This window comes from Beta vulgaris, chromosome 4 (assembly GCF_026745355.1).
Source record: "Beta vulgaris subsp. vulgaris cultivar EL10 chromosome 4, EL10.2, whole genome shotgun sequence".
Taxonomy (NCBI): domain Eukaryota; kingdom Viridiplantae; phylum Streptophyta; class Magnoliopsida; order Caryophyllales; family Amaranthaceae; genus Beta; species Beta vulgaris.
The window spans coordinates 53585826-53602709 of record NC_079205.1 but is presented as its reverse complement, the minus strand read 5'-3'; the positions used below and the strand labels follow the sequence as shown (position 1 = coordinate 53602709).

General features: G+C 37.8%; 1 protein-coding gene and 1 pseudogene across 1 annotated transcript; one reads left to right on the top strand and one right to left on the bottom strand.

Moving 5' to 3' along the window:
* Positions 1-3881: 3881 nt before the first annotated feature.
* On the top strand, positions 3882-8818 carry LOC104890891 (dynamin-related protein 4C). The gene is given in 6 exon segments (XM_048642310.2): positions 3882-5935; positions 6114-6198; positions 7344-7498; positions 7587-8324; positions 8386-8486; positions 8571-8818. Coding segments are annotated over 6 exon segments (3381 nt in total).
* Positions 8819-13467: 4649 nt separating this feature from the next.
* LOC104890793 (putative wall-associated receptor kinase-like 11) lies at positions 13468-15082 on the bottom strand (annotated as a pseudogene).
* Positions 15083-16884: the final 1802 nt, after the last annotated feature.

The window sequence follows — 16884 nt, the reverse complement described above, 5'->3', positions numbered from 1 at the left end:
ATACAAGTTTAAAAATTGCAAAAAGTAATTTGTTTTGGATAAACAATATTGTGACATGTGTGCTAATTACATGTTGACACATGGATGCTAGCTTTTTTTTTCTCTGCCAAATTCCTTCCCACTCCTCTATTTGCTTTTGAGTCCTCCTATTGACAAATTAAAACGCTAGCTGCTAGCGTTTTATCACAGCTCATATAGATAGATTGATCAAAATGTCCCATTTTTTGGCTTTTATTTACGATGCTGCCATTTCATTTGCATTGCTGGTATATGAAGGAGATTAATTGACAATTTCTCCTTTTCTTTCCCATACCTTAGTAATGACATCTGGATGTATGAGAAAATAGCTAGGCATTGGCAATTGAGATATAATTGCTTTCAAGTGCTTAATCAGACCAGTAAATAAAATATTTTCCTATAGCAGTACCATAATGAAATGCCAAAGGACAAGGGTTTCAATTAGATCTGCCAAATAGGTTGTATCGTATCTACTTCGTGTTCGTGTTATTTATTAATTATGTAATTTTTTTATAATAACCCAATTTGTTTAACTAATTGCGTAGAAACTCTTTGACACTAATCCGACTCGTTTTATAAGGACTTATTTATGTCGGCCAATTTAACTTATTTATTCAAAATCCTTAAAAAAAATTTAACTATAATTTAATATTTCATGTCCAATATTTTTTTATCCATGTTTATTTAGATAATAACTTGCTGATATACCAAGCTAAGCTTGGCCTAATGGTAAAAAAAGAACCTTCCAACCTCAAGGGTGGAGGTTCGATCCCCATTAAGGACACTTTGGGAGAGGGATTCTGCTTACCATCCCCCCACCACCACCACTCTCAAAGTGTCTACCTGCAAACTCGGATCGGGTTAACTTGTGAGAGGTTCCGATCTGGCAGGGTCCTTCACCTTACCATCAAGTCCTTAGTGGGGGACCAAAAAAAAAAATTCGATATTACAATGATTTAAATTAAAGAGTTCATTAGCGTTTTTCTAACTTATACCTTTTAGGTGAATGCTAAAATGTTAAAATTTTCCTATATGTTAGAGTTAAATGTGTAAAGTCGTGTCAGTTTCGTGTCGAAAATCTCAAAATTAACCAAGCCCATTTATTAGATAGTAAAGTGCATTACTATTTAGCGCCCGTATTTACTTAAAATCGCTCGTATTTTCTTCAAAATTTTCCTAAACTACCCATCACCCTCTCTCTCCTCTGCTCACTTTCTCTCACCTCACACCACCACTTGAACCACCACCACGGGACCACCACCACAGCGGAACCACCACCACCAAAACCACCACCACCAAAACCACCACCATCAGAACCACCATCCAAACCACCACCACGGGACCACCATCACAGCGGAACCACCAACACACCGGAACCACCACCCAAACCACCACCACCACCACCCGACAATTTTTTTTTGAAAAATACCACAAAGGAAACGAGCAAAATTTTCATTTTCTCCATGGAGGAAACGAAAGCAGATCTACGTTTCCTCCATGGAGGAAACGAAAATTCTGCTCGTTTCCTCTGTGGTATTTTTCGAAAAAAATCGCGAGGTGGTGGTGGTTTCGATGGTGATTCCGGTGTGGTGTGGTTCCAGTGGTGGTGGTTCCAGTGTGGTGGTGGTCCCGTGGTGGTGTGAGGTGAGAGAAAGTGAGAATGAGAGTGAGAGGAGGAGAGAGAATGTGAGTGAGGGGTAGTTTAGGAAAATGTTGGAAAAAATACGGGCGATTTTAAGTAAATACGGGCAGTAAATAACGAATAGGATAGTAAATCACATGTTGACCTGCGTATATAAACATATTGAAAAAGCTTAACCAACCCATTTTTTCGTATCTAGTTCGTATTGTGTTAACTTTTGACAACTCTTGTTTCAATTGATAACATTATAAGTTTAGAAAAGGGTCGATCCTCACAACAATCTATCTATACTAATAGATTAAAAGGCGTTACTAAGAAAGTTTATGTGCCACATAACATTCTCCTCTAAGGGTCTAACGCAAATGCTTTATTTTCATGTTAAATCCATCATTTATAAAAATAAAGTTATGCTTACAAGGTATTGAACTCATGACCTTTGATATGAAAAGTGAGAGCTTAACCATAAATCAAACATAACATCATTGTTTATTATTTCAAAATAAAATATAGTAAAGTCTTGTAATTGTATCTCATAAAAAGGCTTACATAGGTAGTTAGACACCTGACACATTTATGGTAACAATATACTTATTGTAGACATAAACTCTTACTCCAATTCCTTGTAGAAAGTAAAGCTATTGCTTTAATTTCAAAACTTTTAAGAGTGTATTATTCAAATTATTATACCGTCAGTTTTTCCTCATTAGAACGTGTTCCTAAACAAGGAATAGTGCAACGTGGCGTTCTCCTTAAGGAAGTGTTAGTTCATGTAATCCATGTACAATAAAAAAATAAAATTAGAAATTACATAGTATATGTTTCGATCCTGTGACCTCAAGTTTACATACTAAAGCAAGTTTTAACTAGGGGTATTCGCGGTTTGGGTTGGTGCGGTTTGGGATGTAACCCAACCCAAACCGCAAATATACGATTTGACAATTTTCCAACCCAAACCGCACCGCACTTTTCCCCAAACCAACTCAAATCGAACCGTGCAAAACGGTTTGGTGCGGTTTGATTTGCGATTTAACCATTTTTCCTCCGCGACATTAATTTTGCAATCTAAGAGTAAAAAAAAATTTGTTAATAAAAGTCCAAATAGATATGAAGTTGACTTCATAATTAAACTTAAATAATGATTTATCAAAAGTGTTAAAGTTCTTTACCTCAAACTTCTTTTTTTCAATTTTATACTTGTATGCCACCTTATCAAGTGTATTTAATTTTCTTTTAAAAAATAAATTATAAAATTGCGGTTTGTGGTGCGGTTTTGGTTTACAAAAATCAAAACCCAACCCAAACCGCAAACCGAGATTTTCTTGAAATCATAATCCAAACCGCAATTTTAAAACCGCAAACCAACCCAAATCGCGAAAAAATGGTTTGGGTTGCGGTTTGGTGCGGTCCAGACCGCATTTTGAACATCCTAGTTTTAACCACTAGAGCAAGTTGTATTTAGTGTTATCATTTTAAAGTACAATATTGATAAATGAACATTTTCCATACCCAAGGCATAGCCCAGATCAAAAAATTACTTCCTCCATCCCAAAATATAGTTCCCACTTCCATATTAAGTTTCACATTTTTTCATAATTTGTCTAGAAAAACCGTGTCCTATCATTAATTTGCTTCTTGAATTTTGTTTTTTCATTTGTTTATTCAACCAAAATGTTACAATTAATGCTCTTTCACCATTTATTCTCCACTCTCTCTCCTAAAATCATCTTTTCTCATACAACATTTATTTAAATAAACAAAAAATCGTTACTATCCCTCTCATATTCTACTTGCATGAATTACCGTGAAAAAAGGGAAATGAGAACTATATTTTGGGACGGGGGGAGTAGTTCACTGGCTAAAAGGTAAAAGGTCTCTAACTACATTAACAAGTTGTCATCGATAAACTTTTCTGACCTGCCGATTAAGTTTAACTAGCATGAATGCATTATTATTATGAACAACCCAAAGTTTATGAGTAGATTATCCTGTATTATCGAAGTCGCATTAATGCATTATGGAAGTTGGGTGGATTCATGCAAGGTACTAGAGTAGTACCTTGCATGAATCCGTTCAACTTCCATCAAATTAGTAACTTTCACTGTTCTCGATTCATATTTCCCTTTAAATACAAAGCTAATACTCTTCATTCTTACTCTCAATCAACACTTGCTAGAAACAAATTCCAAAAGGCCCATATTTTGCTACATTTTCTCCTGCAAATATGGTACAGAATAAGCCAAGATCACCCAGAAAGCCTCATGCATCATCTCCTACCAAAACAGAAGTCCCTGAACTTTCTGATACTCCTCATATTGAGCATGATACCACGCCATCCGCCGTTTTTTCAGTCTCACCACCTCTATTATCTTCCTACAATGACCACATTCGGCCTCTTCTTGATGCAGTTGATAAGCTGCGAAATCTAAAAGTCATGAAGGAAGGCATTCAACTCCCTACGATTGTCGTCGTAGGGGACCAATCATCAGGAAAATCCAGCGTCCTAGAATCCTTGGCTGGAATCAGCCTACCTAGAGGTCAAGGTATATGCACACGAGTCCCACTCATTATGCGGCTACAGCACCATTCGGAACCGAACCCACAACTATCCCTTGAGTTCATGGGTAAAATCTTGCAGACAGACGAAGCCCATGTTTCTCAAGCAATCAACTCAGCAACTCAGGAAATTGCAGGAAAAGCCAAGGGTATATCAAATACTCCAATAACACTTTCAGTGAAGAAACATGGTGTTCCTGACTTAACCATGGTTGATCTCCCTGGGATCACTCGGGTTCCAGTTTGTGGACAACCAGAAAACATTTATGAACAGATTAGGGATATTATCATGGGGTATATTACCCCAGATGAGAGTATTATATTGAATGTTCTATCAGCAACAGTAGATTTTTCAACTTGTGAGTCAATAATGATGTCACAGAGTGTTGATAAAACTGGGCAGAGGACTCTTGCTGTTGTCACAAAACCTGATAAGGCTCCAGAAGGCCTGTTAGAGAAGGTTACGAATGATGATGTCAGTATCGGTCTAGGGTATGTCTGCGTAAGGAACAGGATTGGGGAAGAAACCTACGAGGAAGCACGATTTGAGGAGGAAAGGCTGTTTGGGTCCCACCCTTTGCTGTCTAGGATCGATGAGTCGATTGTGGGGGTTCCAGTGTTGGCTCAAAGGTTGGTTCATATACAGGCTAACATAATCTCCAAGTGTCTGCCCAACATTGTGCAGCAGATCAATGCAAAGTTGAATGCTAATGTTGCTGAACTTAACGACATGCCTCAGAATTTATCCTCTCTGGCTGAGGCTATTGCAGCGTTCATGCAGATCATGGGTTCAGCGAAGGAATCCTTGAGAAAGATTATGATTAGAGGAGAGTACGATGAGTTTCCTGACAATATGGAAATGCATTGCAGAGCTCGTTTGGCAGAGATGTTAGATGGGTTTTCGGAGCTCATGCGGTCAAAAGGGAGTGATGATACAAAATCAGGTAATTTCTTAATGTTTGAGATTCAAGTTCTTGAGGAGGCAAAGGGAATTGGGCTACCAAATTTTCTTCCTCGCTCAGCTTTTCTTACTGCAGTGCAGAGAAAAGTTGAGGAAATTTCAAAAACTCCGGCTGAGTTTATGACAAAGTTTTGGGGATATGTAGAGGGTATAGTGCTCTCCATAATAACACAACATTCTGAAAATTACCCATCCCTTCAGAGCTCCTGCAGGAGAGCTGCTGGTAATCTGATTTCTAGGAAGAAAGATCAGTCAATTGCCCGTGTGAAGGAGATTGTGCAAATGGAGACATACGCGGACTACACTTGCGACCCATAATACCTGTCTGTTTGGAATCAACTAATGTTGCATCAGGATAAGTTTATAAAAATTATCGAAGGGAAATTAGTAGATCAAGGGGGTTTGAAGGTGACTGACATGGAAATTGAAGGGCTTGGAAAGATTGATTTGGGTCCTTTGAAGAATTACAAGCACCTCGCTGAACAGGCATTCGACATGAAGATGCGAATGATGTCATATTGGAGAATTGTTCTGAAGAGATTGGTGGATTCCATGGCTCTTCATTTGTTGTTTAGTATCCAGAATTTGGTGAACAAGGAACTGGAGTATGAGATTGTGAACGAATTGATGGGGCCTTACGGGAGAGGCATCGAAAGGATGCTGGAAGAGTCTCCTGCTGTGGCAGGAAAGAGAGAGAGACTCAATAAGAGTGTAAAACTGCTTAAGGAGTCTAAAGACGTCGTTTCAAAGATAATGGACAGGTTTTAAGTTGAATTAGAAGATTAATCATAAATATAGTAAACATTATGCTCCTACCATAGGCTTTTCGCCAGCAGAACATTTGGTATCAGTAGCTTATGTTAGTTTCCTTTTGCTGTTAAGAGGTAATCATTTTATTAATGGTCTTTTTCCGGATCAACTTTGGTTGTTTCATTTCAGATTTTCTTATATCATGAATGTTTATTTACTTGCAACTTCTTACACATCTGTATCTAATTCTCAAGGCAATGCTAAGCCTCTTTTGGCAAGATTAGCAAGAATCATATATGGATTGTTGGAATACACCAACATTTTGTGAGAATCGAATATACCACCAAAATTAGTAGTAAAAGTATTTAGCTTCATGGCCAGTTTACTACGCTTTACTCCCTCTGTTTTTTTTTATCTTTCTCACTTGGAATCTTGACACTATTCATGCATAGAGAGAATCTTCTCAAATATTATCAATTTATAAGAAAAAACATAGTCATGTGGGGTCTTGTTTGATTCGTCTCAATTAGTACTTTATTAATATTCAATCGTTATAATTTTTACTAATATATAATGAAAGATATTTAAGTTTTAAAACGTGTATTGGAAGACGCGCACAGGAAAGTGAGAATGATAAAAAAAGGGTTATTCCCGGTGGTATACTTGGGAGTTTGCATATTCCAAGTAGTATACCCCAATTTTTAAAAATCCATTAAACATGTTTAGGTTGGTGATGTAATCTAGTTGCTAAGTTAAGTGGGTTTTCCGGCTAACAAGCACCACTAATCTAACCATAGTTAGCTTTTTGTAAGGTTTTAATTTTAAAACAGAAAAGGAAAAAAACAAAGACATTTAATTGACCACACAAACCATCAGTTACACCTACGTATTTCCATCTCTCTCAACACTGTTCATCTTCTCAACTTCCTCTGCTACATCGATCATCAGTCCTTCAATGCGCGTCATTTTTGGCGTTTTTCTGGAAATTCTTGGCGAAAGTTTCTTCCTTTGCTTGAATTGTAAGTGTTTTCTTCCTAATTTTTTGTTATTTTGGGTTTTTGATGCTGCGTAGAGGGATTGTATTTGCTGTTGCGAAGTAGAATTGTTGTTGTGATCATATATTGTAGGTGTTTTGGTTGATGGTTTTTAAAGTTTCAATGTCGAATTTAGGGGTTAATGATGTGTTTTGCGGTTTATGCATGATGTGGGGTTCACTTGATGCGTAAAATGTTCAGATTGAAAGTGTCATTTGTGGAAGTTTGTTTGATTTGCGAATTATGTAGTAAGTTGTGTTCTTCAAATTTTGCCAAGTTGTTTTGTGAATTAGGGTTAGAGAATGGGATTTTTTTTCAAGAATTGGTTGTTAAGTGTTCATGTTATACGTGCTTATTATGTCCATTTTTACATGTTTGAATTTAGGATAAAGCTGAAATGGGTGACAACATTGTTCTGAGGTTTCAGTTTAAGGGGAAGGATACAGATGTTGTTGTGAATGATGTGGACACGGTCAATTTGCTTGATTTGGTTGGTGAGTATTGGGAAGTAGCTGACAAGGAGGAAACCCCTGTTCCCAAGTACCAAAGTTCATGTATTTACACAAATGAAACACCAACCACTAAGCACTGATTTGGAGTTGATGAAGATGTTTAATGACTTGAATAGGAGGGAGTTGATTCACATTTGGGTAAGTGAGGGCACAAAACCAACATCAGTTGTGAGGGCAGCCATAGAGTTGAGGAAAAGTAAATGTACAACCACTTTGCCACACACAGAGCCACTGCATGAACCCCCTACTGAACCTTCTTTTGAACCAATTCCTGAACCAGTTAGTAAAGAAACCATTGAAATGAGAACACCAAGAAGCCAAAGAAAACAGTCAACACCATTGAACATTGCTAGCCCAAGGAGGAGTCCTAGGTTGATCCCTGATGTTGTTCTAGTTGATGCTAATGGTACTTCCATCTCTGTTCACTCTTCTGCTCCCAAATTTTTGTCATGTGATGTTGGTGGTAGTGACCCTCCTTTGTCACCTAATGCAATAATGAATGACATGGTTGTTCAAAACATGGAGTATTGGAAGGATATTGAGATTGACCCCTTTGAACCTTACATTGAAAAAGAACATGTGAGTGGTGTTGGTAGAGGTAAAAGGAAGTCAAGGAGAGGGAGGGGTTCAGGGAGAAGCAAGGGGTCAGGGAGAGGTAGGGGGTCAGGGAGAGGCAAAGTAACACATGCGCCAACTGATCCAACAAGGATTTCTGAGAATTTTAGTGGTCCTACAGATCAAAGTGACTTTGGTCTTGAAGCTGCTCAGTCCTCAAACCTCCAGCCTCATTCACCACTGTTTAAAAAGAGAGTTCCTAGGAGACAGCAAGAGGAAGGGTACTTGGTGTCCAACTGGTTTGAGGGGTGGTAAGAAGAGAAAGACTGTTGTCACAGACCTAGTTGATGAGTTGAACAGCTGTGTTGACTTGAGTGATGTGAACAAGACAAACTTCGTGGAGAGTTTCAATGCAAGTCTTGGAACAAATAGAAGTAGGCCCATATTGACATTCCTTGAATGTAAGTGAGGACTGTGCACATCTTTAACATGTTAAGAACTAACCTGACTTCTAAACTACTTGCACTTCCTTACTTGTGTTGCAGGTTTGAGAAGGGTAACCATGGTAAGGCTGGCCACAAGGAGGGAGTTATGCGAGGGTTGGGATAGGTCTGACATTTGTCCCAACATCATAAAAAGAGTGCAAGTACTATGCAATGAGGCAAGGTTTTGTAGAGCCTATCCATCTGGCAAGGGGAATATGAGATTGAGATGGGAAGTCACACTTGGCTGTGAGCCTCAACACACATACATGTCAATGCAATCAATGGCAACTGACAGGAATCCCTTGTAGGCATGGGATGAGAGCCATTTTGCATGCTTGTATGGACCCTATGAGATTTGTCCATGAGTGGTACTCAGTTAGGAGGTACAAAATGGCCTATGGTTCAGGCATTAAAGCCATACCTGACAAGGAACAATGGCCATCAACTGAGTACCCAAGATTGAACCCCCGTGCTCAAAAGGAGGTGGGCAGACCAGTGAAAAATAGAAAAAGAGGGAGGAGGAACAGAAAAAGGGAAAGAGGAGCAAGACATATAAGTGTGGGAAGTGTGGTGCATTTGGCCACAACCAGACCAAGTGTCAACCTCCATCAACCACAAACAACAAAGGCAGCACTACCAACAAACACGGATCCACAAAGACAGCAGCATCCAGAAAGGGGAAAGAGAGAGCCTTTTGAAAACTTCAGTGATGGTTTTTTTTGGGGTTATTATTGTTAAGCATTTTGCTAATATTGTAAAGGTCTATTAAAGATGTTGGCTAACTGTAGAAGTAAAAGTCCTCTTTTTGCTACCTAAGGATGTAAACATTGTTGGCCAAGTATGGTTTATGAAATCTGGACTTCAATATTACCCATGTTGTTTTTCTTGTATGATGCTTCCAACAATTACAGCTTAGAAATCACTCCAACAAACAATCCAAAATTCAATCCAAAAATGCAACAAAATATAAAGGAAATTAAACAAGTTCTTCTATTAATTGTTAAGCAAAATACGACCAGCACTCCTCCATCAAACCATTCAAAACCATCCAATTACATAAACTAATCTAAAATCATGCTACCTGACACCCCAAAAGTAGAAAAACAGAACACTGACTCTACTTAAACATTACACAATCACTAAAACTAAGTACATTAAACCAGCAATTTTCACCAAAAAAGACAGATCTTGCCATTGATTCGACCCGCTCCTTCACGCAATTAAGCTCAGCATCAACTTCAGTATATGTTGCTTCCTCTTCATCGACACCATCAACCTTCATCATATCTTGTTCATAAACCCAATCAAATTCACCACAACTGAAGCACTTGTAGAATGGTCTTCCAGGATTGTTCCTCGAACCCGAAACTTTAATGTCGAAGTACTTCGTTGGTTCACAATTGCATTTCTTAAATTTGACCCAATAACCATTGAGTTGAGGCCTGTGCATTACCCCGGTTGAAGATGAAGACCCACGACTAACACGAGACATGGATGTGAAATTGAAGATGAAGAGAAGAAGGATAGAGAGAGAGAGAGATAACGTTTGAGAGTGAAGAGAACAAGGGAGAAACGTTACAGAGTAAATGAGAGAGATAGGGTTTTAAAAGGTTTAACCTTGATTTTAACCTTGGTTAAGAAATCAAACTTCAACTGTTAGATTAGTGGTGGTTGTTAGTCGGAAAACCCCACTTAACTTAGCAACTAGATTACATCACCAACCTAAACATGTTTAATGGATTTTTAAAAATTGGGGTATACTACTGGGAATATGCAAACTCCCAAGTATACCACCGGGAATAACCCATAAAAAAAAAACAGAGGGAGTATTATTTAAGATTTTTTTTTTGGGTAAAGAGGAACAAACTAACATTAACTATTAATAAGTTTTTGACACACACATACCCTAGACCAATGTCAGAAACAAGATTAAACATAAAAGGAAGCGTGGTTGGAAGAGGAGAGGCTGTTTGGGTCTCACCCCTTGCTGTCGATGATCAATAAGTCGATTGTGGGTTCCAGTACTGGCTCAGAGGTTAGTTCAAATGCAATCCAGCATAATCTCTAAGTCTTTGCCTAACATTGTCAAGCAAATTAATGTTGAATTGAATGCTTATGTTGCTGAACTTCATAACATGCCTCAGAAATTATCCTCTGAATATCCTCTGAAGCTGAGGCCATGGCAGTGTTCATGCAGTTCATAGTATCATTAAAGGAATCCCCAAGGAAGGTTTCATTAGAGGAGAGTACGATGAGTATCCTGATGATATACATATGCATTGCACAGCTCGGTTAGTTGAGATGTTAGATAGGTTCTTGAAGCTAATGCACTCAAAAGGGGAGGATGATATCAAATCAGGTAATTTCCTAATGGAAGAAGTTCAACTTCTTGAAGAAGCTAAGGGGATTTGGCCACCTGATTTCCTTTCTCGCCCAATTTTTCTCACATTATTGCAGAAGAAACTGAAGAGGCTTTCACAGACACTGGCTGAGTTCATGACACAGGTCTGGGGTTATGTAGAGGATATAGTGATTTCTATAATAACGCAGCATTCTCACAATTACCCATCCCTTCAGAGCTCCAGCAGAAGAGCTGCTACTAATCTGATCTCTCGGATGAAGGATCAGTCACTTGCTCATGTTAAAGAGATTGTGGAGATCTCTCTGTTCGGAATCGACTCATGCTAGAACAGAATGAGTTTATGACGATTGTGGAAGGCAAATTGGAACGTGGAGGTATGAAGGTAATTCACATGGATATTGAAGGGGGTGGGAGGGTTAATTTAGAGCACTTGAAAAGATATAAACACCTAGCACATCAAGCATTCGACATGAAGATGCGAATGATGTCATATTGGAACATTGTTTTGAAGAGGTTGGTGGATTTGATGGCTCTTCATTTGTTGTTTAGTATACAACATTTGGTAAATAAGGAATTGGACCATGAGGTTGTGAGATGGGGCCTTATGGGAGTGGTGTTCAGAAGATTCTGGAAGAGTCTCCTGCTGTGGTGAGAAAGAGAGAGAGGCTCAATCAGAGTATAAATCTGCTGAACGAATCTAAGCGTGTTGTTTCAAAGATCGTGGACAGGATTGCTGTGACAGAATGCTTTGAGGATGAATTAGAAGAATTGGTCAGAATTATGGTTTATTTTCGTATGACTAGTAGCTGTTGTGGTTTATAAGCATTATGCTCCCACCATTGGCCTATATAAGGAGCTTAGCAAAACATATGGGAATTAGTAATCATGTTGCAAATGGTGTTATTTCTTCAGAACTTGTATTTCGGATCAGATTTTGCTATTTTCAGTTCAGATGCATTATAATGTCTTGAAGGTTTATGTAGAAGGTTATTTGCAGCTTCTTACCTAAATAGGCATCTGCTTCTTTATAATAAGGAGTCTAGTCAAACATATGGGAATTACTAATCAGGTTGCGAACTGTGGGTTTTTTTCCCTTTTCGGCAAGGTTAGAAAATGTCGTGGACTGTTGTTCCTGCCTCCTGGTAAGCTAAATTTTGTGAGTATCCCAAATACCAACATAAGAAGCAGAATTTTCTGTAGTATGATTAAAGATTATCGGTGAAATATTAATGGTCGAACATATATCTTTTAAGAGGTTTCAGGAAATGACAACATAGTATAAAATAAACTACAGTCTTACAATAACAAGCTCCTTCTCTATTCAGATGTATTATGAGTTCATTCAGAAGTAAAATACAACAGAATCGAAAGTATTGAACTATCAGAAGAACTGAAAAATCTCATCAGTATGAAGAAAGTCATGTTGTTTGAGCATAATGCAAGGAAATATGGCATGCAAAACATAGATGATTCCATGCGTTATAAAGTTTCGTGAATCTATATGTCATGGAAATCAGTCTAGGTGCTCATAAGTCATAACGGGATCATTGTAAGTTGTAACAGCTTTTATCTAGTGTTCAGTCTAAACCAGTTAATATAGCATTAGAAAATAAAGTTCATCGTGATGAAATGTGGTAAGCAAGGAAAAACAGCAAAGGAGATAAAAATAAAAGAGCCAAACTTTCCTGGTTTTAATCCTAGCTATAACAAGGAATTTGGCAGGTCTGAGTAGTTTCTCTCATCCTTCCTCTAAATGGAGGCTACATACGCTAATGTTTTTCCATATTCATGGCTTTCCATCCTTCCTCTGTCATTTGTTAGTTGAACAGAAATCAGTCACATACATGTTTACTCTGATTTCTTGTCACTAATCCAAGATTTGCATCTAAACTTTCCTCAAGATTAACATTGACAGTGATTTTTATAATAAATTTTTTTGTTGAATTTTTTTTCTAAAAAAAATTATTTCAACCACGGAATCTGACTGAAAAACTTACTCCTATTCACATTGAAAATCTGGATAACGCAAAATACATAATCTTAGAAAAGACTAAGCCACCTTAGTTGGAAGCATATAAATGGCTACGGGATGCTTGGTTCCAAGAAAAGAAAGTGGAAATGTATCTCTCTTAGCCCTTCGATATCCCTGTACTTCCGTGAGCACAATATACATGCTACTGAAGAACTCATTAGTGCAAAACAAGGGCTAGTTCTTGCTAAGGAGGAGGGCGAAAAAAGAATAGTGCCTAACACTAATTCTGTCATCACCAAGAAGATAGTCTTCAGCAGACTACAGTTGCATAATATCACTAATAATTTGTGTGCTGATCAACAAGTTGGCATGAAGAAGAGGTACAGGAATTTTTATTTGTCCGAACTGGAGAAGTTTTTTACTTTATATGGTGTTTGTAAGCTACGCCCTCTGTCCCTATAAGTTGTGTTCTATATAATAGCTTTATTGCGGTCCTAAATATATATGTTCGACCATTAATATTTTCTTATTATGTACTTTGTAAAGATTATGAAAAGTTCATATTCCAAAATGTAAGTTATGTGAGAAGATGGAGCAATGAATGAAGGACGGAGGGAGTAAAAGTTTATTAATTTTGACTCTGAAAAAGGAAATGGGGCAGTGAATGAGGAAGGGAGGAGTGCGTGGTTTATAGGTGCGCATAGAACACAATATAATGGGAAACCATAGTCTACAAATAAACATGAAAAGAACTAAGCCCCCTTCATGCTCAGGGGGAAAAAGAAGAATCCTTTGCTTTTGAAGCCACACAAATGATTATACAAGAAAATTACTCTCACAACATGATAATAACTGATTTTCAAGTGTCAAGTATTGCAGCTGGAGTATTTAAGGAAGTACCTTACAGTGGTGTCAGATGCTGACCATCAGTGGTTGGACTTCAAAGGAACCAGGACAGTCATCTGAAGAGAACAATCCAACACTGAGAGGACCGCTAAGTGTGCTGACCATCTCTGAACTGACACGCTTGCTTTCTGATGGAACTAGTTCTTTGAAATTCTGGGTGTGGTGTGACCTTGTCCAATCTAATAGTACAGAATTTTTCTTTCATAGTTGGGCTTTGCTTCCTTTCCATTTCGAGGCACTGTCTTGCAAGGTTAGCCACAGCCACAAACTCATCTTCCTTAACTTCGTCTGCAACTCAAGCATCCAGAATACCAGAGAGACGAGAACTCTCCATGAGAGAGAAATTCAACTGTCAAGCTTATCCATCCACCATCTTTAGTGGGGCAAATTGGTTTCTTCCCTGGTATGAGCACAACAAGGACTACAACAAAGCTGTAAACATCACTTTTCTCCGTGAACTGATTGGATTGAAGTACTCTGGATCTAGATAACCATATGTACCAGAAACACAAGTAGTCAAAAGAGTTTGCTCAATGGTAATGGCTCTTGAGGCCCCAAAATCTGCAGTCTCAGCTCTATATTTGTCACCCAAAAGTATATTGGGTGCTTTGATGTCTCTGTGGTAAACAGGAGCAGATGAAGATAAATTGAGGTATGCTAGAGCACCAGCAGATTCTGCTGCAAGTTGCAAGCGCATTTTCCAAGAGAGATGAAAATCTCCACTAGCATTGTGCATGTGCTCATAAAGTGTTCCATTGGGGATGAACTCATGCACAAGCAACTGCACGTCAGTCTCGAAACAGCAGCCTAGTAATATGACCACATTTCGGTGATTGATTTGAGAAAGAATAACCACTTAATCAATAAATTGTTCCAGCTGGCTCTCATCTACCTTTTTAGATTTCTTTATAACCACAGTTTTTCCATCCAGTAACATACCTTTGTAGACCGTACCTTGGCCTCCCTGGCCAAGTATTCTGTTTTCATTGAAACCATCAGTGGCTTTCTCCAGCTTGGTAGCAGTAAAAAAATTTAGTTTTATAAACAACACTGTCATCGGAAGATATTCGTTGTTGCAATAATAAACCACCATTTTTCTTGAAGTGTATCTTTTTGCTGAACCATGAAACATCATGAAGTAACCTAGGACCAGAAGCAACCTAGGACCAGAAGCACTAATCGTGAAGACGTGAACCTATGCTGAACCCTGAAACATCATGATGTACATAACATCAATAAACATTGGGTTGACAAAGTTGAAACCTTGCTTTCTGCTGATATAAAGGATGTTATCACAGTAAATCTAGTCTTTTTACCATTGGCATTAAGCATTAATTCCTTAACTCAGACCACCCCAAAATAGGTAATAACTAAAAAATGCAATCAGCTCCCTTCTCCCTATCCTGTTCCTATCTTCATCCTCAGTCAATTAGAAAAATCTAAAACAAAACGCTTGTTATCCATTGAATGAAACTCTGATCCACTGTCATGATCTAATGTTCATGAAACCCTCTAACAAATGCAAAAACTTAATGGATCAGAGCAAATTGAAGGTAAAAAAAACTTTACGAGGATCAACACTGTAAAGGGTGTCACACTCTGAGTGTCTCAATTTAGGACAGATCCTAACACAAAAGCTAAAAGTAAAAATTATAACCACTAATAGCACAAATCTAATAACATTGTAAGAAATTTTGCGAAATAAGCACCATTTCATAAGCTCAATGCTTATATGCATATCTAATAGCAAGACACAAACACAACGGGTACTAATTGGTCAGTGAATTTAAATAACCCAAAATCAGAATATGTTCTTCCCTTTTTTAAGCAGGTATGGAAAGGAAAAGCTTCAGAAAGAGGGGAAAGCCTCAGAGCTGATGAACAGCATGCATACATTCATACACTGTCTTGGACTGAGTACACATTCTTATGTTAGAAATTTAATGCAGTAAATAGCAGCAGAAAGTCTGACCTCACGGAGCAAACTGGCTTTCTAAGCTCTAACGGCTCGTTTGGTAGTCGTTAATAAATTGTGGTAATGGGAATGAATTTTAAGTGTAATTTTATTAGGAAAAGACCCTTAAAATCTCCATGGGGAGACATTTTTTTCTCCATGGGCAAACAATCTCACCCCTAAACTTGTGTTTTTGTCTCCAAGGGGAACCAATTTTCATTACCACTCATTACCACCCTACAAGGTGGTATTGGATGGGAATGAAAATTCAAGAAGGAAAGTGGACACTTTAGGATAAATTAGCATTACCATGGGAATGGACAATGATATTTTTCACAAATTTACACACAAATTCATTCCCATTACCACCATTTATGACCATCTACCAAACGAGCCGTAAGGATTAATGTTCTGAAACATCTATAATCCTCTGCTCTGAGCTAAGTTGATTTCTCGCGACTGGGTAATTAACTCGTCTGCTGATAGCAGTATATCATATAAGATGGATATAAAATTACAATCTGGCAATAAAATCCTCAGGAACTTCATAAGATGGATATAAAATTAATTATTCGGTGGCGTGAAATTTAAATTAGTGACAAAATATATAAGCTCTTACGAAAGAATGCACGATTTTCATGAATCATGAGTGTATGTTTGTAATATTTTGATCGTTGTCTGCACAAACAAACAAGAGGATGTTAGTTAAAGAGAAATATTACTGGCTACCGGCCTAATGTTGACGATTGTGTTGTGGCATAACCGAATTGCCAAATCCGTCCTCCTATAAAAATTGGTGGAATTTGACAAATTAGAATAAACAATATCCTACAAAATCTCTTGGACCATCCTAGAATAATTTACTTTGTAATACATGAGTAATTTTTCGCCCTAAAGGAGCTATTTATAATAGATACAAAAACTCTGAAGTAAGGTAAAAATTGATCCCCTTGTCTATAAATGATCATTTTAACTTTTTTGTATGGCGGCCTTACACAAGAATTACTAAAAATGTCAATGGCTACAGCCTAATGAGCCTACATATTAGCATAAACAGGAACTCTTGGACAAATTAGTATAAGCCTAAATAATTGTCATATACTCAGATTTAACATTTTTCTTGCCAGATTATAAGCTAAAGGAGTAGGGAGAATGAATCTGTTCATCAGAAAAAACCGTT